The sequence below is a fragment of the Linepithema humile genome, chromosome 3 (assembly GCF_040581485.1).
Source record: "Linepithema humile isolate Giens D197 chromosome 3, Lhum_UNIL_v1.0, whole genome shotgun sequence".
Classification (NCBI taxonomy): Eukaryota; Metazoa; Arthropoda; class Insecta; order Hymenoptera; family Formicidae; genus Linepithema; species Linepithema humile.
Window position 1 is genome coordinate 13,860,569 of NC_090130.1, and position 24,867 is coordinate 13,885,435.

The 24,867-nt window shown below is 41.1% G+C and overlaps 2 protein-coding genes, 2 long non-coding RNA genes and 1 pseudogene across 5 annotated transcripts; 4 read left to right on the forward strand and 1 right to left on the reverse strand.

Annotated features, from left to right (window-relative positions):
* Positions 1-264: 264 nt before the first annotated feature.
* On the forward strand, positions 265-1,993 carry LOC136998554 (uncharacterized; annotated as a pseudogene).
* Positions 1,994-2,441: 448 nt separating this feature from the next.
* On the forward strand, positions 2,442-8,299 carry LOC136998562 (uncharacterized). The gene is made up of 2 exons (XR_010889142.1): positions 2,442-6,632; positions 6,712-8,299. It is a non-coding gene; the product is annotated as an uncharacterized lncRNA (long non-coding RNA).
* A 5,305-nt stretch (positions 8,300-13,604) lies between these two features.
* Positions 13,605-14,623, forward strand: LOC136999049 (uncharacterized). Of its 2 annotated transcripts, XR_010889460.1 has the most exons (4): positions 13,605-13,802; positions 13,879-14,103; positions 14,179-14,260; positions 14,357-14,623. It is a non-coding gene; the product is annotated as an uncharacterized lncRNA (long non-coding RNA). The 2 variants fall into 2 exon arrangements; XR_010889459.1 differs by having other exon boundaries at positions 13,605-14,103.
* A 4,952-nt stretch (positions 14,624-19,575) lies between these two features.
* LOC136999048 (uncharacterized) lies at positions 19,576-21,757 on the forward strand. The gene has a single exon (XM_067352446.1). The coding sequence runs from the start codon at positions 19,872-19,874 to the stop codon at positions 20,712-20,714; it is 843 nt and encodes a 280-aa protein (XP_067208547.1). The 5' UTR covers positions 19,576-19,871; the 3' UTR covers positions 20,715-21,757.
* Positions 21,758-22,678: 921 nt separating this feature from the next.
* LOC136998965 (uncharacterized) lies at positions 22,679-24,656 on the reverse strand. Its single transcript, XM_067352351.1, has one exon. The coding sequence runs from the start codon at positions 24,137-24,139 to the stop codon at positions 22,679-22,681; it is 1,461 nt and encodes a 486-aa protein (XP_067208452.1). The 5' UTR covers positions 24,140-24,656.
* Between the last annotated feature and the right edge of the window lie 211 nt (positions 24,657-24,867).

Below are 24,867 nucleotides of genomic sequence, written 5' to 3' on the forward strand. Positions count from 1 at the left end.
AGTTGGTCCCCTTTTAATCCTACAACGTTTGTTAAGGTCATTTTTTGCTATCACTCTTATCTTCGGAGTAATTTGCGTAGATGTTTTATAATGGGACACCCTGTATATACAGGGTGTCCCATTTAACTTGAGATAACTAAATATTTCGAAAAATAAGCATTGTACGAAAAAATGTCTCAAATAAACTTTTAATATTATCAAGTGGGACGTCTGCCTGTGTAAAAATTAACCCGCCCCCACCGCCCCTTGAAGGTGGGACGGGTGGCAACTTTGAAATTTCAAATAGGAACCTCTATTTTTTATTGCAGATTCGGATTCCTTAAAAAAAAATACGTAGGTTTTGTCCGAGACATTTTTTCGAATCGTGATAAATGGCGCTGTAATCAGTAAAAATTAGTTTTTGCCATTTTCTCTCACCATCGGGGTGCTTTATTTCGGTGAGTCCCCTCGCCTCTCACTATTCAATTACAATAAATGCTCGAAATGATGACCTTCCATTTCGATGCATTTATTAACTCGAGCTTGGAATGCTTGTACACATGTAGAAAGTGTATCTGGCGTTATTTGTGCGCAAGCATATCTAATACGTTCCACCATGTTTTCTCGAGTATTTGGTACTTCTGTATACACTTTTTCTTTAAGGTAACATAAAATTATTTCAACTTTCAAAATTATTTCAACTTTCTCCTCTAAAGATAAATAATCCATTATTTATTTGCTGAAATAAAGAACGCGTCCGTAAAAAAACAAGTAGCTAGCGTACGTATTACTGAAATTTACTTGACTTGAAATTTAAAGAATCCAGTTATTGAAGAATTGTTCTGACTTAATTTCTTTCATTTATTTTGTTTCTCCTTTTCAGTATTTTCAGTATTTCAGAAATTTACTACATATGTAGATGCCTCATAGTTTTGGTACGCTAGCTACTTGTTTTTTTACGGACGCGTTCTTTATTTCAGCAAATAAATAATGGATTATTTATCTTTAGAGGAGAAAGTTGAAATAATTTTGATTTATGGTGAGTCTGGAAGAAATATCGACGAAGCTGTTACCCTCTATGCTGACCGTTTCCCTGATAGGCCACGATCACGTGCTACTTTTTTTCGTTTGGTTAAACAATTTACTACCGAAGGAAATGTAACAGTTAAAAAAAAACCCGTAGAGCGACTGCCACGGGGGAAAACAATCAAATTGCTGTGCTAGCTGCAGTAGCCCATAACTCCCATGTCAGTCTTCGAGAGGTAATTCAGGAATTTCTCGTACTAGTGTTTCGAGAATCCTGATGCATCACAAATTCCATCCCTATCATATCTCAATGCATCAGGAACTTTATGGCGATGATTTTAATAATCGAGTGGTGTTTTGCAATTGGGCACTCACACTCAAATACAAAGAGACCCACAATTTTTTTATCGAGTAATGTTCTCCGACGAATCAACTTTCACGAACCATGGCAATGTTAATCGTCACAACATGCATTACTGGAGTGTGGAAAACCCACACTGGTTACGTGAAGTTGAGCATCAGCGTCCTTGGTTCGTTAACGTTTAGTACGGAATCATAGGTGACAAACTAATCGGTCCCGTATTTATTGAAGGTAAACATTGAACGGAGAAAAATACCGTAACTTATTGCAAGATGAACTACCGATTCTGTTGGAAGATGTACCTCTCGAAGTGCGACAGAACATGTGGTTCCAGTATGATGATTGTCCAGCACATTATTCAGCAATAGTACGAGAAGTGTTAAATCGTAATTACAATGATTGCTGAATCGGTAGAGGTGGTCCGGTAAATTGGCCTGCCAGATCGCCAGATTTACGTCACCAGATTTCTTTTTGTGGGGTTACCTTAAAGAAAAAGTGTATACAGAAGTACCAAATACTCGAGAAAACATGGTGGAACGTATTAGATATGCTTGCGCACAAATAACGCCAGATACACTTTCTACATGTGTACAAGCATTCCAAGCTCGAGTTAATAAATGCATCGAAATGGAAGGTCATCATTTCGAGCATTTATTGTAATTGAATAGTGAGAGGTGAGGGGACTCACCGAAATAAAGCACCCCGATGGTGAGAGAAAATGACAAAAACTAATTTTTACTGATTACAGCGCCATCTATCACGATTCGAAAAAATGTCTCGGACAAAACTTACGTATTTTTTTCCAAGGAATCCGAATCTGCAATAAAAAATGAGAGTTCCCATTTGAAATTTCAAAGTTGCTACCCGTCCCACCTCCAAGGGGCGGTGGGGGCGGGTTAATTTTTACACAGGCAGACGTCCCACTTGATAATATTAAAAGTTTATTTGGGACATTTTTTCGTACAATGCTTATTTTTCGAAATATTTAGTTGTCTCAAGTTAAATGGGACACCCTGTATATATATATATATATATATATATATATATATAAAATAGTTTGCTACTTACAAGTCCGATACAACGGACAGGCAGGGACGGTGCAATGCGTCATGAGACGATAGTAAACACTTGACAGTCTCATTATACGTTGCGCGTCCCTGCCTGCCCGTTGTACCGAACTCGTAAGTTGCTACCTATTTTCAATTATAACTCGAAAACTAAGCTTCGGAGAAAATTTTGTAAAAGGAAAAAGCGTCTCAGAATTCGCTCAAGAATATGGCATTGCAAGGACATCAGGTTATTTTGAATCATCCTGTATATATATATATATATATATATACAATATATATAATATATCCCACACAGCACACTTTATCCGGAAGATATCCCAAATTGTCCTAGATTTCCAAATGCAATCCCAGAGACAACTCAGTAAGTAATATCCAGGATATTTCAATAAAATATCGTGAGATGTTTTATTCAAAGCCAAGGAATATGGTAGAATATCCTTGCACTTATATATACATGCATCCTATTCCTATAGAAGAGACGTAGAAAAGACGTCCAGAGGTCATCCAGAGGACATTTTACGTTAGAGATATAAACATTATTTTCTAATTATTTAATAATTATATATTTTAATATCCATTAGTTATCACAGATAATAATTACTGATTGCTCATACAACTGTTATGTCGGCTGAATGCGCCCAATAGTATACGTAACGTAAACAATAAATTTTCAGTACTCTCAGGGCGATTTAAGCCACTAAATTGGTATGACTGCGAATTGATATGATGTTACTGAGCAAATACGACCGAGAAGAAAGCCTTGTGCAAAGAGACGAGCATTGGATATTGTGCGGATTAGTATAGTTTTGTTGTTAAGTGATATACAATTAGGGATAAGGAAGTTAAGGGATAGACGATCAAGCAGGTCAGGATTATTCGGACTGTTTTCGAAAGAAGTATTCTGTCCGTGCTTGTGAACAACGGCTAAAGCGATCCTTGTATACACGTGGCATACGGTAAGATTTCTATTACGTAGTACAGCGGCCATTTTATGCATTATTTGTTCTTGAATAAGCTCGTTTTCTTATTGTAATAACTTTTGTGATTTGTTATTTCTTACAAGGAAAGAGACCCAAGTGTCCTCCTTCAATTTTAACAAGCTTTAAATATATTGTAAAGTAGCTCAAAATAAGAAACACGTATTTTTTTTATGTGCTTTCTCGTACGTTTAGGGTTGAAACAATCCCTACAAGCTAAAACGGTTTTTTTGGTTTTGACTGAATATTGTCAAAACTGTAAGAGATATTGTTGCGACACCTTCGAAATTATCGAAACACTTCTTATTTTTTTGTTTCGCCGGAGCGGGTTTCTGGGGATGGTGTTGTAACGGTGCAGCCTGCAAGCTGCATCGTTACGGCTACGGACCGTCCATCGTCCGTAGCCCACCAAGGGCGCATCGCGCGCCGATAAAACTCTTGTCAAAACAACGGCGGTCAATCGCCGAAAACTCCCCACACCCGACCGTTCCGAAATTTCCGTTTTGTGGGGGGCTCGACGCCGAAACTGCCGATGCTTGCCGATTCGAGTCAGTCGGCTGCCAGTCGGGTATAAAACAGGCCCGGCTGTACGTCTTCTCACCAGATCCCGTTTGCTGCTAGACAGCGAACATCACTCTACGAGCGTCCTCGTCCAAACCGAGCATACTCGGATTCTATGCCTTTTCCAGCACACGAGTATCCTCGTGTACCGCCGAGCGTCCTTGGTATTCTTGCTCCTGCATACGAGTATATTCGTATACCCGCCGAGCGTACTTGGCTCCTCTAGGCCACCGAACTTCGTATTGCGGGCATTCCCGCGTACCTAACCGGGTCGCCGTTCTAAACTCCGCCTTCGTACGAGCGTTCTCGTACTCCCGCCGAGCGTAATCGGCAGCCTAAATCCTTATATCGCGTTTATTCGCCGGGACTTCAAACCGTAATCCGTCCGGCAGGCAAAACCACGTCGACCAATCCGCGCCGCCGAATAATCCGCATCGATCTACGATCGAACGGACTCGCGATACTCTACGAACGCACTCACCGACAAGCGCTCCGTCTTGTACCAATCGTTGCGACACGATCGCCCGCGCTTGCGCTCTCGCCGACCGCACCAGGACGCCTCATGTCATACTTTATAGTTTCGCATAAATAATTGTTCCACCGATGCCTAATGAATTATTTCACCGTCGCCTTGTAGTTGTTTCACCGTCGCCTTGTAGTTGTTTCACCGTCGCTTTTACATTTATTCCACGCTGTTTAAATAATTCTTTCGCCGTCACTTTCAATTTATTTACCATCGTCTTTATATTTATTTTCACGCCGCTTGTATACTTATTTCACGCCGCTTCAAGAGTTATTTCGCTGTCGCTTATTAATTATTTCACCGTAGTTATTCTACCGACCGCACCGATACTTTGTTACTATTTCACCGTCGCTATACTGATTTCACCGATACTTTTATATTTCTTTCACGCTGCTCAAATAATTATTCAGCCGTTGCTTAATAATCATTTCTCCATCTCTTGTATATTCTTTCGCATCACAATTTCACATCGCATGTACACACACAGTCATCAAACATACTTAATTGAATAAACACGTCTTCTGATTTATCATTAACCAAACGCATATTTTCTTTGACACACCCCCAACCGACCGAACCTGGATTCCGACGAGCTATACCGCGCTCGAAAAGCTCACACGGTTTCATGTTAAGAAAGAGTAATTCCACTGGACTGGCTTAACTGTTTTATTCACGCACACACCTTACACACCGAACCGTGGCTAGAAGGCTCTAATGAGTAATAGTCAGGCGGGGCTCGAAAATCGTGGTCTTCCCCTCCTAAATCACGTAATGCCCGCGCGCTTGATCACATGGCAGTGAAACGTTTGTAAACGAACTTGTGATTGGTCTTATGTGTGTCCAATATACTTGCCGGTTAGACGCAGCGTGATCACCGCCAAATTGTGCGAACACCTACCCGTGCCCGAACATACCGCCCGCCTCGTATCCGGAACGGTACGATAGGTATCGGAGAGTAGACACAGCATAAGCAGAGGCTCCAAGAAGCGAGATCACAATAAAGGTTCATATGAAGCGGAGCCTCGCGTTACCAATGGTTCACGCGGAGTCACAGTCCACAGGGAGACGACAAACCTGGGCGATAGGTTGCATGAATATCGAGTCCTTGGTCCTCACGCGCACCACGCGAATATATCCGTCACCACCCGGGTCAGCCGCAACAACTCTACCTAGGCTCCATTTGGAGGGCGGTAGCAAATTGTTGCGTAAGAGAACAAGCTCTCCGGGTTTAATAGTAGTATAGCAATGATGATTCTAACTCAGGGATCTGAGGGGGTGCGCGGGTGAAGAGGGGAGGGAAGAGGGGTATCAGATAACAGTGGAGGGGGTAATAACGTCATCGTTTTTGGAGGAGAGGGGGTAAATGTGGAGTGGTAGGGGTATCAGATTACAATAATTCCCGGAAGATAAGGATTGTTAATACAAATCGCAAGATAAGGATTCCCGGAAAAGATAAGGATTGTTTATTGGAAAGAGAACTGTTTATTGGTGCAGGTTTTTTTTTCTACACATCAAAGTAGAGCGCCATGTTGTCGGAATCATTATGTTTATAGTATGCAGGTTTGTGCAGATTTACGGATTGCGTCATTGCTGTATTTTAGAACAAAGAGGCAGCATTTGAGCGCCGTTTCTTAGAGGGTGTGATAATGATTGTTAATACAAATTGTAGGCATCGCCATGTTGCTAGATGCGTCATCGTGTTTGGAGGAGAGGAGGTAATTTTGGAATGGTGGGGAGTATCAGATCACAATAATTCTCGGAAGAGATAAGATAAGGATTGTTAATGCAAATATGAACCATCGATAGTTTTAATCAATGTCGTGTGCAACAAGCGGGTATATAAGGCCCGCGAAGAACGAGTGGTATAACAGTCAAAATGTTCATCGCACTCTCGGATGAACGCGATATTCTCAATTTAACAGCAGCGGAGTTAGAATTTGTGCCAAAGGTGATTTTATTAAGCAAGTTTGCTCGGTTCGTGGACCAAGTGTGGGAGAAACTTCCGGAACACGTAAGAGTGGACCCGGAAGTGCAGGGTTACCGTCGGTGCAAGAAACATCACAATCAACCGTGGCAGCGCGACCACATCGACGGACCCGCGCCATACGTTAAAGATTGCACTCTGTGCGAATTAGGTGAGAAAAATATCTCTAAAAATAGAAAGTGAGAAATATTCAGCGAGTAGATATTTAGGTGTATTGTAAAATGTTTCAGGATCACCACGATGCGACAGCCGAGGAGTCTCGTCGAACTCGCCAGGAAGGTCATAAACCAGAACGTCGCAAGCAGATACCTATTGAGTGATCTACCGCTTCCGGAGAAGTATATTCGACAATTGTATCAGACGTATGGTCGGGATCGCTTCGAAAAATTGTTATCAAAATGTAAGACGCAAATCGAGTACTTAGGCATCGTACAGTTGATGTGTTGTGTCGATGCCGACGAAATGTCGGAAATGTTTGTATGCGAATATTGAAATAAAAAATTTTTATATTTAAAATGTAAGTTTTTTTTTTTTATCATCATCCCGCTGTAGTAATATAAGAGAACGCGTCGATTGTACCGACTTATCGCGAGTCAAGTTACACCGTTGTAGCGGACCATTTAAATAAACAATTTCAAAAGTTTTATTAAAATAAACTTATTCATATTAAATAAAAATAATTTAAATTATTATATTCCTGTGCCTCATCTTATTCACTGACCTATCCTACCGCGAGATAAGCGACAGATCATATGTCACGAGGATCGTATAACTGAGGTGGAATAAAAGTCGTACGATATAAATCATTTTTTTCTTTTATTTACGACGAATGATATAGAGTGAAATAATTAAGTTATACATTTATTCTAAACACCAATAATATACTTCAAGTTTTCTTTTTAAGAGGATGCTGAAGTGACGGGCGAACTCCGACGCGAAAGCGCCATCATTTCGATGGTACTAAAAATGAAATGACATTATCGGCGCAGCCTACGGACCTATGCCGCGTAGGTCCGTGTGTACGCATTTGTTTGTAGTGGTGACTCACTACACTGACGTGTGGTCTGTGTACGTGTGTCATCGGAAGTTTGTAAACAAACGATGCTTGCGCTTGTTTCCTCGACTGAAATTTCGTCGCAAAGCTGCAATATAATGTCCGAGAAAACATAAGCGTATACAAGGTGTCAAATAAATACAAACTAAATATGACAAAATAATAAATAAAAAATATACATATAATACTATATATATCATTGAAGAAAAATGTCATATACTTTTCTTACTTTTATCCTTATGTAGTAAATACTAAATAACTAATTAATCAATTAATTAATATATACATATACACATATATTCAATAAATAGTTATCTTTATTTTGTATTTTATATGATAATGACTAAAATAATGAAAGTATATATTATTTCAGTTATATAAAATACAAAATAAAGATAACTATATTCAATATGTATATGTATGTATTCAATAATTAATTAACTTATTTATTTATTTTGTATTTGTTACATAAGAATAAAAATAGGAAAAGCATATAACATATTTTTCCAATTAGACATATAGTATTATACATACATTTTTCAAATAAAATATTTTATCATATCTAACTTATATCTATTAGACACCTTGTATAAGTCTATTTTGTCTCGTATGTACATCATTCAGCCATACGATAGAATTTCAATTGCGAGAAAAAAGGTTAAATGACCTTATAAATTATCTGATAAAATATAAACAGACCACACGTGCAGTAAATTGCTAACTAAAATAAATACGTATTTCTTCAAATCTGTCAGCTGACGTTAGATCGCCTATGACAATATTTCTTAAAATCTGCCAGTTCACGAATAAATTGTCTTTAGCTCTCTTTTTTCTAAACTGTCAGCTGACGTTAGATCGCCTCTGACTATATTTATTAAAAATTGTCAGCTCACGATAGATCGCCTCTGACAATATTTCTTACAATTTGCCAGTTCACGAATAAATCGTCTTTAGCTCTCTTTTTTCTAAACTGTCAGCTGACGTTAGATCGTCTGTGACAATATTTATTTAAAATTGTCAGCTCACGATAGATCGCCTCTGACAATATTTCTTACAATTTGCCAGTTCACGAATAAATCGTTTTTAGCTCTCTTTTTTCTAAACTGTCAGCTAACGTTAGATCGCCTCTGACTATATTTATTAAAAATTGTCAGCTCACGATAGATCGCCTCTGACAATATTTCTTACAATTTGCCAGTTCACGAATAAATCGTCTTTAGCTCTCTTTTTTCTAAACTGTCAGCTGACGTTAGATCGTCTGTGACAATATTTATTTAAAATTGTCAGCTCACGATAGATCGCCTCTGACAATATTTCTTACAATTTGCCAGTTCACGAATAAATCGTTTTTAGCTCTCTTTTTTCTAAACTGTCAGCTAACGTTAGATCGCCTCTGACTATATTTATTAAAAATTGTCAGCTCACGATAGATCGCCTCTGACAATATTTCTTACAATTTGCCAGTTCACGAATAAATCGTCTTTAGCTCTCTTTTTTCTAAACTGTCAGCTGACGTTAGATCGTCTGTGACAATATTTATTTAAAATTGTCAGCTCACGATAGATCGCCTCTGACAATATTTCTTACAATTTGCCAGTTCACGAATAAATCGTTTTTAGCTCTCTTTTTTCTAAACTGTCAGCTAACGTTAGATCGCCTCTGACTATATTTATTAAAAATTGTCAGCTCACAATAGATCGCCTCTGACAATATTTCTTACAATTTGCCAGTTCACGAATAAATCGTCTTTAGCTCTCTTTTTTCTAAACTGTCAGCTAACGTTAGATCGCCTGTGACAATATTTATTTAAAATTGTCAGCTCACGATAGATCGCCTCTGACAATATTTCTTACAATTTGCCAGTTCACGAATAAATCGTTTTTAGCTCTCTTTTTTCTAAACTGTCAGCTGACGTTAGATCGCCTCTGACTATATTTATTAAAAATTGTCAGCTCACGATAGATCGCCTCTGACAATATTTCTTACAATTTGCCAGTTCACGAATAAATCGTTTTTAGCTCTCTTTTTTCTAAACTGTCAGCTGACGTTAGATCGCCTCTGACTATATTTATTAAAAATTGTCAGCTCACAATAGATCGCCTTTGACAATATTTCTTACAATTTGCCAGTTCACGAATAAATCGTCTTTAGCTCTCTTTTTTCTAAACTGTCAGCTGACGTTAGATCGTCTGTGACAATATTTATTTAAAATTGTCAGCTCACGATAGATCGCCTCTGACAATATTTCTAACAATTTGCCAGTTCACGAATAAATCGTTTTTAGCTCTCTTTTTTCTAAACTGTCAGCTGACGTTAGATCGCCTCTGACTATATTTATTAAAAATTGTCAGCTCACAATAGATCGCTTCTGACAATATTTCTTACAATTTGCCAGTTCACGAATAAATCGTCTTTAGCTCTCTTTTTTCTAAACTGTCAGCTGACGTTAGATCGTCTGTGACAATATTTATTTAAAATTGTCAGCTCACGATAGATCGCCTCTGACAATATTTCTTACAATTTGCCAGTTCACGAATAAATCGCCTTTAGCTCTCTTTCTTCTAAACTGTCAGCTGACGTTAGATCGCCTCTGATTATATTTATTTAAAATTGTCAGCTCACGAAAGATCTCCTCTGGCTTGTCTTATTCTATATTGCCAGTCCACGACAAAGCCGCCTCTGGCTTGAAGACAAGAATAAGAATTTTCTTCTAATGCCAGTCCACGAGAAAACCGCCTCTGGCTTGTCTTATTCTATATTGCCAGTCCACGAGAAAACCGCCTTTGGCTTGTCTTATTCTATATTGCCAGTCCACGAGGAAACCGCCTCTGGCTTGAAGACAAGAATAAGAGTTTTCTAATGCCAGTCCACGAGAAAACCGCCTCTGGCTTGTCTTATTATATATTGCCAGTCCACGAGGAAACCGCCTCTGGCTTGAAGACAAGAATAAGAATTTTCTAATGCCAGTCCACGAGAAAACCGCCTCTGGCTTGTCTTATTATATATTGCCAGTCCACGAGGAAACCGCCTCTGGCTTGTCTTATTCTTTATTGTAAGATACTTTTATTACGTCATATGCTTTATGTATATATATATATATAATGTATATTATATGCTCCACATTATCTATATTTATATCAAAATATTTTTCTAAGAAATTGACATCATTTTGTATACTCTTTTTACAATAAATGTATATGATATATGCCATATTTTTTATTTCTAAAGCATGAAATATAAAGATATTTTTATTTTTTTGTGTCTATCATTTGTAAAAAAATTTTGATAAAAGAAACAACATTAATTTTGCGACTTGCAATAATCTGTTTCATTATATGCTTCTTTTAAATACTTACACTTAGCCTTATTTTATGTGATTAACTTGGTATTTAAAATACGTATCAAAATCGAAAATGTATTTCTATTACAGTAGAAACGAAACATTCTTGTCTTACAACAGAGAGAAATGGCAAAATATAATATTGTCTAAAGTACAGTCCAATAAAAACTGTTAAAATTGAACATTTTATAAAACCACTGTGATTCATGAAAAATCAGAATTATTATTTCAAAAATATAGATATATTTCGACTGTGTGTTTTAAACTGCACTACACATTCAAAATTCACAGAATAAATTTATTTCTGCAAAGTTGTGTATAATGTCAGTGGAAAAGTGATTTATTTGTTATTACATATACATGATATTTTACCATTCCTTTCTGGTGTAAGACTACAATGTTTTTTTTCTACTGAACTAGAAATTAATTTTATATTTTGATGTGTATTTTAGATACCAAGGAAAACGCATAAAATAAGGCTAGTTGTAAGTATTTAAAAGAAGTATATATTGAAACAGATAATTGCAAGTCACAAAATTAATGTTTTTTTTATCAAGATTTTTTTACAAATGATACATACAAGAAACTAAAAATACCTTTATATTTCATGCTTTATAAATAAGTTATATGACATATACATTTATTATAAAAATATATACAATATACAAAATGATATTCATATAAATGATATACAATATACAAGATGATATAAAAAGTTAATTTTACATAGATACTTTGATGTGAATATACATAATATGGAGCACAGAATATACATAATATATACACATAAAGCACATGAATAAAAGTATTTTGTAGAAATTAGAATATGAATGTATGTAATTAAATAATATAAATGTTTGCAAAAATGTTGCAAAATTTATGTATAATACATACACTTTTTTATCCTTCAGAGTGCCTTCAACCCATTTTTTTCAGCCGGGTTTCGTAGCACATAACACAAACACACACACACGCACAACTAACACACACATAACTAACCTAAAAGATTCTGTATATGACAGATAGCACTGAGAACTGTATAGCGCCTCTATCCCAAAATCTCGGAACTAATCTATAGCTCTTTTTTACCTTATTCTTTCTATATTGCACACATGCTTTACATAAATCTGGAAAAGGGTGGCGTTTTGAAAATAAGTCTCTAAGCTCTATTTTTTTGGTTTTCCATTATTGTTTCATACGCTCTTCTTCGGCACATGGTCTTGTTTTGCAGATTGAAGCAGTATAATTTTGATATAAAAGATATAATTCTTTGAGGTGACATTGTCGGTAAATTTTCAAAAATTTTTTTTATTTTTTGGTTTAAATTTGACCAACTGCCGAAAGATTAGCATATGTACTTTATTTACACCAAAGGATTTGTAATTCTATTAAAGCAATAAAAAACGCCACCCTTTTTAGAAAATTGAAGTTTCGGTCGGTAACAATATGACTTCAGCATCCTCTTAATACGAATTATCCGCGGTAAAATATAAATTTAATAGGAACTCTAATCTAAGCTTAATATGTAATTTAAGGATGGGAGGTGAAAGGAGAAAAAATCGCAATAAGATTAATATTAGCAAATTTTATTCATAATTTTGTAAAAGATGTTACATAGATAAAAAAAAAATTGTTTCAACTGAGCCTCTAACGCCTTTCACGATTACGAGGGGGAACGGGGGGAGGCGCTTGAGTCGTCCTCGGACGAGGCTCAACCACAGCTATCGGCTTGTGGTACACTCCGCAATCTTTACACTTCTCGTATTCGGAAGTTTTTCTATTCTGATCACGCTCCATTTTCTATACTTTTTTCTCCACCGCGTGCACACTTTGAACTGATAAATTTCTCTCTTCCGCACACCTTATATACAGCTCGACGCAAAAACGTCAATTTTGCTGTAGTAATAAACGTTAAAAGACGTTTGATAGATGTTAAAAGTGGTTTAAGTAATGTTGAAAAGATGTACAAAAGATGTTAAAAGTTGTACGTAAGACGTTCAACAATACGTTAAAAGATGTACGATAGACGTTCGATAGAGGTTCAAAGACGTACGATAGACGTTGAATAAATGGAAATATGATACGCTGGCCTATCGTCTATCGTCCTAGCGAAACCTTAGATCCACGATTACTGTTCCTCGAAAAGGAAATGCTACTGTCGAGCGAGTTATCTCGTCTTCGACATATTATTGTAAACTATAGTGGATATCGATACGAATGTTAGCTATCTGTGAACATAATTAGATTATAATAAGATTTAGCGGCATCTTTGATGTAAGGGTATATAAGCCGGGATTAATTATTGCATCGACGTATTAACTTCTCAAGGCTCGAGTGGAACGTAGGAAATCATCCGGGAGCTGGTTATTCGTTTTAAAAATGTCTAGTTTGCGGAAAATTATTGATTCGTGTTTGCGATTGGCGTGTAACTTAAACGGGCTATGCATCGATAATTATTTATCATCGTTATCCGACAACGACGATAATAATTATGCGGTATTCGCAAAGTTTGCGGGTGCGTGCCCTAGTGCGGTGCTCGCGATTTTATTCCGTTTGGGACATTTTTCGATTTATCTGCAGCTCTTGATTATTGCTGGCGAAATAATCGAGACAAGGCGAGCGTTCAACGACAACGAGGAAGAGGATGCGGGAGGCTATATCATCAGGCTGTCGAATTGCTATCATGGTGCGGTAAAAAATGGTAAGTTTCTATTTTTTGTATTATGAATATTAAAACAAAGTTTTAAAAAATTAAAATCATTTTTTTTTTTAGGAACGCTGCAACATTCAACACCTAAAAAAACCATGGTGGTGGAGGGTGTGGTGCGTGGTACGCGTCAAAACCGTGACGAGCGAGCTACTCGACGTCTCGGGGTAAGACGTCGAGCAGATACCTCGCCTGAGGCCGGACCCTCGTATAAGTCGCTGTATACATTATTTATATGAAATAACAGCATTGATTTTATATTAGGAAATTTTACAAAAAAAAATTTAATGTTTCAGCTCGCGCTCGAATTGTTCTAACGCCTGAGCTCGTCGATCTCGCGAGCGACGAATCGACGAGCTCACTTCGCGAGGAGGAGGAAGAGCAGGAAGAAGAATTACAGACTGAGGAAGAGGAATTACAGACTGAGGAAGAGGAATTACAGACTGAGGAAGAGGAGAGGTATTATGAAGGAGGGGATGAAGAAGGCTACGCGCAAGACGGATGGGGAATGGGTGACAGAGGTAAAAAAGATTGAAAATTTTTACAGTTACTTTTATGCTCAAATTTTATTTTTTTAAACAATAAAATTTTCACAGGATACAGCTCCCCTGTGATTTCTTACTCTCCCGATTACAATTATCAAACGGGGGAGTAAAGTAAAAAGAAGAAAATCGAGAGGTGAGTTGATTTAACACTACAAATTTTTCGATTTTATATTTTCATACTCAAATTTTTTTAATTAATTCATTAATTTTTAATTTTGACTTTTTGCAGTTCAAACAGGTGGTGGTGGAGAAAAAGAGTCGGAGGAAAACTTGGTCGGGCGAGGTTCCTGCGGCGCGCTTTCGAAGTCGTCGGTTTCGCCAGTCGATTCCTCGCGAGGAAAGAACGGAGGAAACAAGGCAAGCGGAGGGATATCGATGCGGCGGTGGTGGAAAGGCGTCGGAAGAACATTTTTATGCAATTGAAAAAATTCTGTTTGCTCAAATGTACATATATTTTTTTTTAGTTTTTTAATAAATATTATTTATATTAAATAAATTAATTTTTCATTTTTTTTACCAGACTCTTTCCCCATCCTATTCAACGTCCTATTTTACTGCGAGATAAGCGATAGACCATATTATATGGTGGATTATGTGATGGGTAAAAGGTGGAATAAAAGTCATACGAGTGTGATACACATCATTTTATTAGCATAAATCATAGTTGTTTTACACGTTTGTTACGCTCAAACCACCACTTGTACAATTTGCAAACATTCCGCATAGCGCAATGTCTCGTGTGATACGCGCAGCGCAAGGTTCCGATTACATCCAAGTTCGTCAGGCGTGCGATATCTTCGTAATCCGCATCTATTGTTTCAATCTCTACATCATCTTCCAAAATCTCGCACAACCACTTTTTCTTCTCGAGTCCTTTCACGTATATCAGAGACGGTTCCGTACCAATGGCATTGTTGATAAGACTTTTCATCTGACTGTACGAGACGTGTCCATCTTCCCATCGGAAACCGTGGTGGTGTATCCGTAACCAACACGCCAGCGATTTTTCCGATTTTGTCAACAGATACCACGGTACGTGTTCACGAAATACGTAATGAGATAGCGTTTCGCCATCTCGAAGTACCGCTACCTCTTTCACGATAAAAATGTTGTTGAACGCGTAACCTTGCAAGTCGACGAAAATTGGTACGTTCGACATCGTCGTCGACCGTCGGAAAACTGACGTTCCCATTCGCACACGTCTAATTTATAACTTTTCACACGAGTCTGCGCACAATGTTGTTCAGTGGATTATATTCGACCATTCGATCGTGTATAATGAGACAATAGGCGGTGGTGTTGGCCGGTATATTTTCCTTACAATCAAATTCTATTCGCACGTCAACGGTGGCGCTCTTGACAGAGTCGTTTTGTCGCGAACAATCTATGACTACGAACGGACCGGCTTTCGAGAATTCATCGATGTCCAAATACGTATCGTCCTGTCCATAATAGGCTTTGCGGAAACGTGCATACATATTGTACAGTATAGCGTATCGACTCTTGTCGAAATCCAAATTCATGTCGTCGTACGGATAAAAATCTGAATTCAGATGCAGTCTCACATTGGTGAGTTTACAAGCGTCAAATTGCGTAGCGTTTTCAGACAGTACGTTTTTTCGACCGGTTTGGAGAGCAAAGATTACGTATCGCGGTTTTTCCAATTGCGTCGCAGCTTTGACCGCCCAGGAATGCTTCGTTGTATTCTGCAGCAGAGGAAACTCGTACAGATCCCACGAACGGAAGCACACGCTCAGATATCTTCCGCTTTCCAAAGTTCGAAGAAGAGACAGCTTGTTGACTTCGCTCAGAGATACATGCGGCATTCGCCACTGTATCTTGAGTAGTTCGATCGTTGGATTCGTACCGACTCGTCCAACGAGAGAATTATTATCGTTGCGCGATCGTATCAATACAAGTTCGTGACGAGCGTTGATTACAATCCGTTTGTAGTCCTCGCAGAATCCTAAAAGAGTATTGAGCGGAACGCAAAAATTAAAGTTTCCATCGAGCAACGGATTTCCATCCGGATTCCACGATGCGTATTTCAGCGTCTTGCTCTTCTCCGTCGTCAGCGATACATAGTTTTTGATCGTGCTCGTTATTCCAACGTTTCTGTTACGATCGATTTCAACTTCGTCGAGCTCGTATCGCATTTCATCAAACATGAACGCGACACAATTATTTCCCATTATACACACGTTATCTCTATTCTCATCGACAGAAGTAACGAGTTTTCCTTCAACGTAGAGAAAACTCTCACACGGTAACGTGTACAAATCCTGTTGCTGTATCGGTATTCGTATCTCGTCGCTGTGTCCCAACGTCGTGTTAGCGTACGGATTGTACGTGTGCATCTCATATTTCACGATACGCTCGTCGAAGACGGGCTCGTCAGCGATGTCGAGTATATCCATCTCTTTAAACGTTTCTCACAACGAATCCCAACGATTTTAAAAAGTTTACGTTCGTCGTACTGAGCCTCTTGAATGGCGATGTTTTCCCAATTTTCGTTGTTCTCTCAATCACTCGCTGTTCGTTCAACACGAGCATTTCCTCGCACCACGTCGCCGCAAGTGCAGTCTGATGGTAATCTCCTCTCCGCGAAAATCGATCAATCGTCCGTCTTGATCCACCACACGCAAGGTGATATCGGTAACGCTCCTCGCGATGACCGGAAGGTAAATGATTTGCGCCGGTGTTTCCGAGACTTTATATCCCGGAGGCACGTTCGGTGAAAATTCGTGTATCGTGTGCACCGACCTGTCGTTGGCGTACGCACCCGTGGTTATGCTGCATTCCACTCGAATAATGTTTACGTTGACGATGTTTACCGAGGAATCTGATTCGTGCAACTTTCTCGGTTCCAGTATACGACCCGTCGAAAATCCAAACAGCGGTCCGATGGTATTCGGTTTGGCGAAATTTATTCGAAAAGCGCACATGATTTCACTCTTCATGGTATTAACGTTGGGACGAAGTGACAATGGATAATCTTGCTCTTCACTTTTTCCTCGTTTTTGCAGTTTCGCGCGTTTCAGATAAGAAGCAATGGCGTCCAATTCGTACGATCCTTCGGGAATTGTAATTTCTTCGTCATTGTCGTCGAAATAAAATTTATTGTTCGCTACCGTCACGTTCGGAATCGTGTTGTAGGTCTCCATCGTAGTTAGGCCGAGCTCGTAGTCCCCATCGCTCAAGTCTATCGGTGGAAAATAATCCACCGTGAGAACGCTGCTTTTACCGCTTAGAGTGAGCGTCAGCGACATTGCCGAGATTCCATCGACGACTGATGTCGATCGATGGCGGATCGATTTTTATATCTATTTTCTGGAGGAACAGGAGGCACAATTGTCCGCAGATCGTTTGATCGTACGTCTGGTAGACCGTGCGATTGTACGTTATCGTTGTATCGGTGTCTCCGAGGTAGCGTGTAAGCTCCTTCGGCGGTTGCAAATTGCCAAAGCTGTCAAAGTATACGGCGCGATCGCCTCTCTTGGCGTACGCCACCCAATGCGTGCCCGGCCCGTCGACATCGTCCAAATTCACGATACCGCTCTCATTTTTATGTATCTTGTCGGGTAAAGCGTTACGCATGTAGACACCTCGGAAATACGGTATTCGCATACGCTTCGCTATTTGTAACAACTGTAGATTGGTGGTGGCACCCGCGGGCATCTCTATCGTTTTTTCGACGTTTTTTTTTTCTCTTCAATCCTTTGCCCCGCTTGTACGGAGCGAGATAAATCCCCCGTCCTTCCATTGCTTTATTGTGACGTTTCGTCTCTTCGAGTTGTTGTCGCGCGGCCTTAGAGTCGTTCACCGCCTTTGCAACACCCGCCGCTCCACCGGCAAGCGAACCGATGACTCCCAAGAGCGGTAACAACGGTAACATACCACCGCGTTTCGCCGTCGGAAGCGTTCTCCTCTTGGTCTTCTTCTTCTTTCTCTTTGTCATACCTATCCCCAATTTCGTCTTTGCTTTCATAGCAGCCCATACGGCGGTAGCAGCAGCCCTCTCACCGAGAGTCGCGTCCGCAGCGGTGATCCGCACCAGTGTTCCGATTAGGGACCGGTTGTATGCGCATGTGCAGCTCTGCGCATGTGCGGTAATGGAGATCCAGTGCCGTTATATGTTGTGTGTTGACCGTATGACGGGACGTTTTGACATGAGGAGGTTAGGTGACTACAAATAAGTAATATTTATATATTTACAAGCATGGAATCTACGGAGCCAGCAGCTAAAAAACCAAGAAGTAGAAAATTTCAATCAATTTCAAAAAATTTTGAAATATTTTAAATGTAGGGGGGTAACGGTGCCTTGTTTAACTTGTATGAGACACTGTACTGACGCCGTATTGCCGCACATGCGTATACAACCGGTCCCTAATCGGAACACTGATCCGCACCCGCGCTTTATCGGCGAGAACGCGATCGGCTGCGTGGCGGTCCGCTGATTCGCGGTTTTGCGAGTACGCGATGTCGTGATCGCGACACGTCGCGTCCAACGGATTAATACCTCGATCCCCTCGCGCGAGTCGTTTCCGCAGACGAGTCCCCGGCCCGCAAAATTGGTAGCCGGGTATATGCAGCTCCAACGGTAGTCGATTTATCACACTGTTCAGTAAACCGGCACCCTTGTATCGTTTCATAGAGCGCGAATTCTAATGTATCGCGTGTAAATCATATTTCCAACTGAGGTGTGTTTCGACAGCGCTCACCTATAAATAGGAGGCGCGTATCGATCATTAACCAGTAGAATATCAAAGTTTGTCGGACGACAAAGTACAATGAATAACCGGGATAATAAGAAGGAACGGAAGGAGGTGAATGTCGCAAACGTGTATCGCTAATCGTGTGTTTGAAACAATATTTTTTTTTTCAGGATAATGTCTGAATCATGTATGGAAATAGAGATATTTTAGATCTAGCGACAAATATCCGAGCACCGCTCTTTCCAACAACCGATGCTGCGCACTCGTCGCGTAATAACAAGGATGAGAAAGAGTCTGGTAAAAAAAAATGAAATTTGTACAACAACCGTACACGATCCGTGTGAAAAACATGGATGATAAGACGCAAGGGGTTTGTGAGAAGGCGTGCAGACACGGTAAAATGCTGCCAAACACGATACGCGGTATCATTTACGGTCCCTCGAATTGCGGTAAAACCAATGTAATGATTAGTCTGCTGGAAAGTCCGAACGGTGTACGTTTCGAAAACGTGTACGTGTACTCGAAATCGTTGAATCAACCAAAGTATCGATATCTCGAAAGATTGCTCGGATCGATCGATGAAATCGGCTACTTTACATTCTTGGACAACAACACAATTGTACCGCACAGCGAGGCGTTACCGAATTCCGTATTCGTCTTCGACGATATAGCGTGCGACAAGCAGAATGCGATACGTGAGTACTTTGCTGTGGGTCAACATTCGAAGGTCGATTGTTTTTATCTATGCCAAACGTATGCAAAAATACCGAAACATCTCGTGCGCGACAACGCGAATTTACTCGTAATATTCAAGCAGGATGGAACAAACCTTAAGCACGTCTACAACGATCATGTGAATACGGACATGACGTACGAAGATTTCGGTACATTGTGTCACGCATGTTGGCAGCACAAGTACGGATTTTTAGTGATAGACAAGGATAGTGCGATTAACGATGGACGTTACAGACGTGGTTTTAACGAGTTTGCGGTACCGCGGAATGGTTAGTTGTTCTCGAGACGTTGACGATGACGCTCGACACGAAAGATATCGACGAGAGGGAGAAGATCGCGAAGGAAATCGCTCGTACGAGCGAGTCGATTCGCAAGAAGCATCGGACGTTGAAGACGGGTAGAGTGGAGCAAGAGGTGCAATTGGAGAAACGGTTGAAACCGATCGTAGAGCCGTTGAAACGAATCGTCGAGAACATCAAGGGTGACGATGATTCGGTTGACGATCTCGAGATTAAAAACGAACCGGACATCAAACGAAAGCGGACAAGCTCTGAGAAGAAGAAAATCAAGCGTACCTCGTTGACGACACCGATACAGACCCCATTGACGCCACCGATACAAGCCTCGACTCCGTTCCAGCAGCAAAAATTGGTGTTTGAAGCGCCGATAAATTTACCGATCGAAAACGTGTTCGAAACCACGGACCCGTCTTTCGCGACATCCGTGAGACAGACGATGCAAACGTCCGATGGTCGGGAAGCGCTGTACGGTCAAATGGGTCCGCTGGGCCAAGAGTACATCGGGGAGCTCTTGAGCGGTGACAAGAAGAGAGGGATCGACAACGTGTACGGCGTATACTTCAACGATGCGGGAACGTTTCTCGGAGACAAGGCCTTCGACATTGATAGAGACGACAATGTGATCGTGGACGGTGTGAAATACGCTGGCACACCCGGCCTGTTTGAATTAATATTCAAAAGACTTCCCGACGATACGCTGTGTACGGAGGCTGACAAACAAAAGTACAAGAGCATACTACTCGCTACTAACGCTCACAGACGCGGTCATAACGCGCATTTACCTGTTTTGGGAAACAAAGGACAAATACAAACATATCATCACACCTCTGATATCTAAGAAAGGTGGAGGTGTTGCACATCTCGACAAGAAAGGTGCGGGTCGCACGTTACCCAAGTGTAACGTACCACAGACCATGACTGTGACCGACAACGCGGTCGATTACGTGCACTGGGATGATCCGAACGAATTGGTGGATCGCCTTCGATTGCTGGACGCCTCCCGTCAGGCGGGAAACAACGCGCACGACAACGAGTTTCTCTCGATTATCGAGGAACTGCGCGAAGCTGGTCTGATTATAAATTGATCACAGCTTTTCAACTATCGCCAGTATTGCTCGTGTGATGCTACAGGAATGTCTATCAACAAATTCGGACTACAGCTAGGAGGAGGAAGCGCCAGGGTGACGAGACAGAGCGGCGGAGTCTCGAAGAATTACGTGCGCGAGAATTGTCTCTGCAAGGATGGTGAGGTTTTCAACGCCAAGTCGCGCGTGATCAGACATCTCGCCGACCCTGAAGCGGACACCGACGCCGTCAACAAGCTGCATCTGGATCATCACCTCAAGCTTATGAGCGATCGTGAGAATCGAAATCGTATGCTCTGTGAAAATTTTAAGCGAGAAGTACTTTCGAGACTCGAAGATTCGGAGAATACCGAGCGGACCTGGAAGAGAGACCACGACGATTACATCGAGACCAGATACGTGGCGTTGGAACGACAGATTCACGATCTGAGAGGTCTCCTCGACGAGAGTGTAGCGCGACTCGATGGAAAACTCGTCGATCGCGAGCGAGAGACGAAGAGTCTTGTCGAGCGAGAGATTCACAATCTTCGTAGAGCTGTGAGAAAAAATTTCATCGAATACTACGATGAGGCGATGAAGAAGAAGCAAAACGAATCGCAATGAGCGAGAAGGAAGCGGTGAGCCTGGAGAGGAGATCGCTCGTGGACGAGCTCCACGCACCGGCGAGAAGAAACTTTACGCGTAGGCCAGTCGTCGTGAAAGGATACGACGATTTGTGGCAGGCTGACATTGTCGAGATGAGACCGTACTCGCGATCCAACGGCGGCTGCAACTACATTCTAACCGTTATCGATGTGTTGAGCAAGTACGCGTGGGCTATGCCCTTAAAGACCAAAGGTGGAATCGAAACGTCCAAAGCATTTTCCGCGATATTTAGAGAGAGAATTCCGAAAAATTTGCAGACTGACCATGGAAAAGAATTTTACAACAGAGATTTCCAAAATCTTGTCAAGAAACACGGTATCAATCATTATTCGACATACTCGGTTATGAAGGCTTCGGTGGTGGAACGATTCAATCGCACGTTGAAGAACGAAATGTGGAAGTTTTTCACGCTCACGGGATCGTACAGGTGGATCGACGATTTACCGCGATTGGTCTCGGAATACAACGGTCGTAAACATCGTACGATCGGTATGCGCCCGATCGATGTCACTCCCGAGATCGCAAAGGAACTCTTGAGCACCGTGTACGGTAATATAAAAATTGCCGCGCCGGCGAAATTCAGGGTGGGTGATTCGGTGCGCGTGAGCAAATTCAAAACTGTATTCGAGAAAGGATACACACCGAATTGGTCGACGGAGGTGTTTAAGATCGCCACGGTGCAACGTACCAATCCTGTGACGTATCTGATTAAAGATTATCGCGGAGATCCGGTCGCGGGAGGCTTTTACGAGTACGAATTGCTCAAGACCGCACAACCCGACGTTTATCTCGTGGAGAAGGTGTTGCGCCGAAAGGACGATAAGGTGTTTGTAAAGTGGTTGGGATTCGACAATTCACATAATTCTTGGATAAATAAAGACGATGTATTGTAATAAACTATGTATATTTTACACTGTATTATAATAAACTATTATACATTTATATACAAAGGTGTTCTTTATTACTACTACTACAATATGTTACAATATATACATTTAAAACTAACAATGATAATAATACATAAAATATTAAACTATATAAATTAAACACTATGTATATTACTAAGCATTATTTACAATTGTATCTTGCGATGTCCCCATGGTAGAGTGTCGGTGGAACCGGATACGACGTGCCGCTTATCGTCGTACGGACTGAGAGTGAGCTTTGACTCCAACACGGTGTACACCTCGTGCATCTTTGAGCGGATGCACGATTGACGTCGCGTCAACTCGATTTCGGCGTTGAGGCACCGAGTGTAATCGTCGAACGTTATCGTTCTAGCGAAAACACTCTTTTTTACACCTTTAACCTTTTTGGTGTCTTTTTGACCGGTGACTCTCAACGCGTAAATCTTCGCTCTCAATCCGACAAATTCCGTCATGATCGCGCCGTTGTTCTCGTCTTTCATCAGACCGGGTACTTTCTTGTTGGCGCGCGGCATACCGTAAACGTTGTCCTCGGAGTAGTCGCTCGTGTCGAATTTGGATATATCGCGTTTCATATCCCGATACGCGTCCTCGCAGTGCAGAAGGTATATCAGACTGTCGGTATCGGTATACATAATTTTGCAATTGTCGCGGTAGAGAGGCGCCATGTACTCGTAGTGAAACTCGTACAAGCAGGTTTTGGATATGTCGAGGATGCACATACCCACGTAGATCGGCTTGTCGAATTTCACTTCGAGTTTTCGCAACTCTACGGCCATCAGATCCTCCGAGAACACGCTTCGGCTGTAAAAATTCGGTTTCGCGATCATAGCCTCCGCTCCGTACCGACCCTCCCACTGTGTAACGAGCCGTACATCCGTGTGATTTCGCACATTCTCCATGGTTTTGCCGAAAACCGCGTTGTTCATCAATTTGTACAAATTTTTTTCGAAATCATTTTTCGCCCGTGTCCGAAACTGTGTATTCAGTTCTATGTATCCGCGGAGCCATGGAGATTGCGCGAATTGCAGTACGCGGTGAATCTTTGCAATTCGCAGACCATGTCGCACGCATTGCTGTAGATTACGGTAGTGAATGACATAACGCTGCTTATCGTACAGCGTTGCGAGTAACTTGAGCTCCCGCTTGCCGGGCGGCTTATCGCGCGTCGGGCAGAACGGCAGGTCGGCGTGCGCGTCGTGAAGATTCACCGAATACTCGAGATCGATTTCCAGCACATAACCGGTAGCCGAATCGGATGCAACGGACATTACGTTAAAGTTTTCGACATCATCGACCCATCGAAATTTGGCGTAGGGCAACGGTTGACACATTGCCCAGCCGTACAAGTTGTTTACATCAAAGTACATTAAGTACGATGACGGTTCCGATGGGTCGTAGGATGGCATGTATTTGTTGTTGGCGGCGGCGTATCGGTTGGAGCATTGGCTGAGACCGCCGCGTATACCGCGCTCGACAAACAGTACCATATCGATGTCCGTGAGCAACTCGAATTTTACACGCGTGTACTTCATCATAGCGTCCCACGTGTATCCCGGTAGAGTGTAGTAATGAGCGGGATCTAAACCGTAACTTTTAATACACATGTTTCGGAAATTTTCGAAAATATCCGCCAACAAAAGAACGTCTGTTTTCAAATACAAATCGCTGTATTGACCTAGATCTTCGATCGAAAAAGTTTGCCAGACGTTTGTCGCGTGCGCGTAATCGCTCTCGGATACCGTTTCTCCGGTGAGCGAGCTGTAAAACGATTCGCGCGATGGTTTGTGTCCCGGAGCTTGTCGACGCTGTCGACGTACTCGTAGGGAAACACGCCTTTCCGAGTAAGCAGATTGAAATTTTCCGCGGATAAATGTTTGAATTCCGATCGTGAAATTTTTAATTCATCTACAGTTAAATAAGATGCCAATTTGTCGAGACTCGTACTGAGAAATCTGAACGAATCGATGAATCGTAATTTAATGCAAATTTTGGAATTTTGATCCTCGGTATCTTTAACATTTTTTGTAAATGAAATGTAACGTTCTTTCGTCAGCGGTAACAATTCGACGTAGCCTTCGAAAGCATTGGCAACGTCTTTGATTATAAAATGCGCGTCGTAACCGGATAAATTGTGAAATATCACCGGGATAACGTCGGAGTCTATGTAATTTAGATTGCACGACAAGTGCGCGGCACCGCGGTAACGCCCGATCAGATGACAATGATCGCGCACCCGCGTGTCATACGCTGTTAAGGGTTTCTCGCACACGTGACACGTTACGGCGCTACGGAATTTCTCCGATTCCTCCCGCGTAAGATCCGCCATGGGGAC

Excerpts from the sequence above, each read along its gene's own strand:
- LOC136999048 (XM_067352446.1), top strand. The coding sequence starts at position 19,872 with ATGACGCTCGACACGAAAGATATCGACGAGAGGGAGAAGATCGCGAAG.
- LOC136998965 (XM_067352351.1), bottom strand. The coding sequence starts at position 24,139 with ATGTGTATTAAAAGTTACGGTTTAGATCCCGCTCATTACTACACTCTA.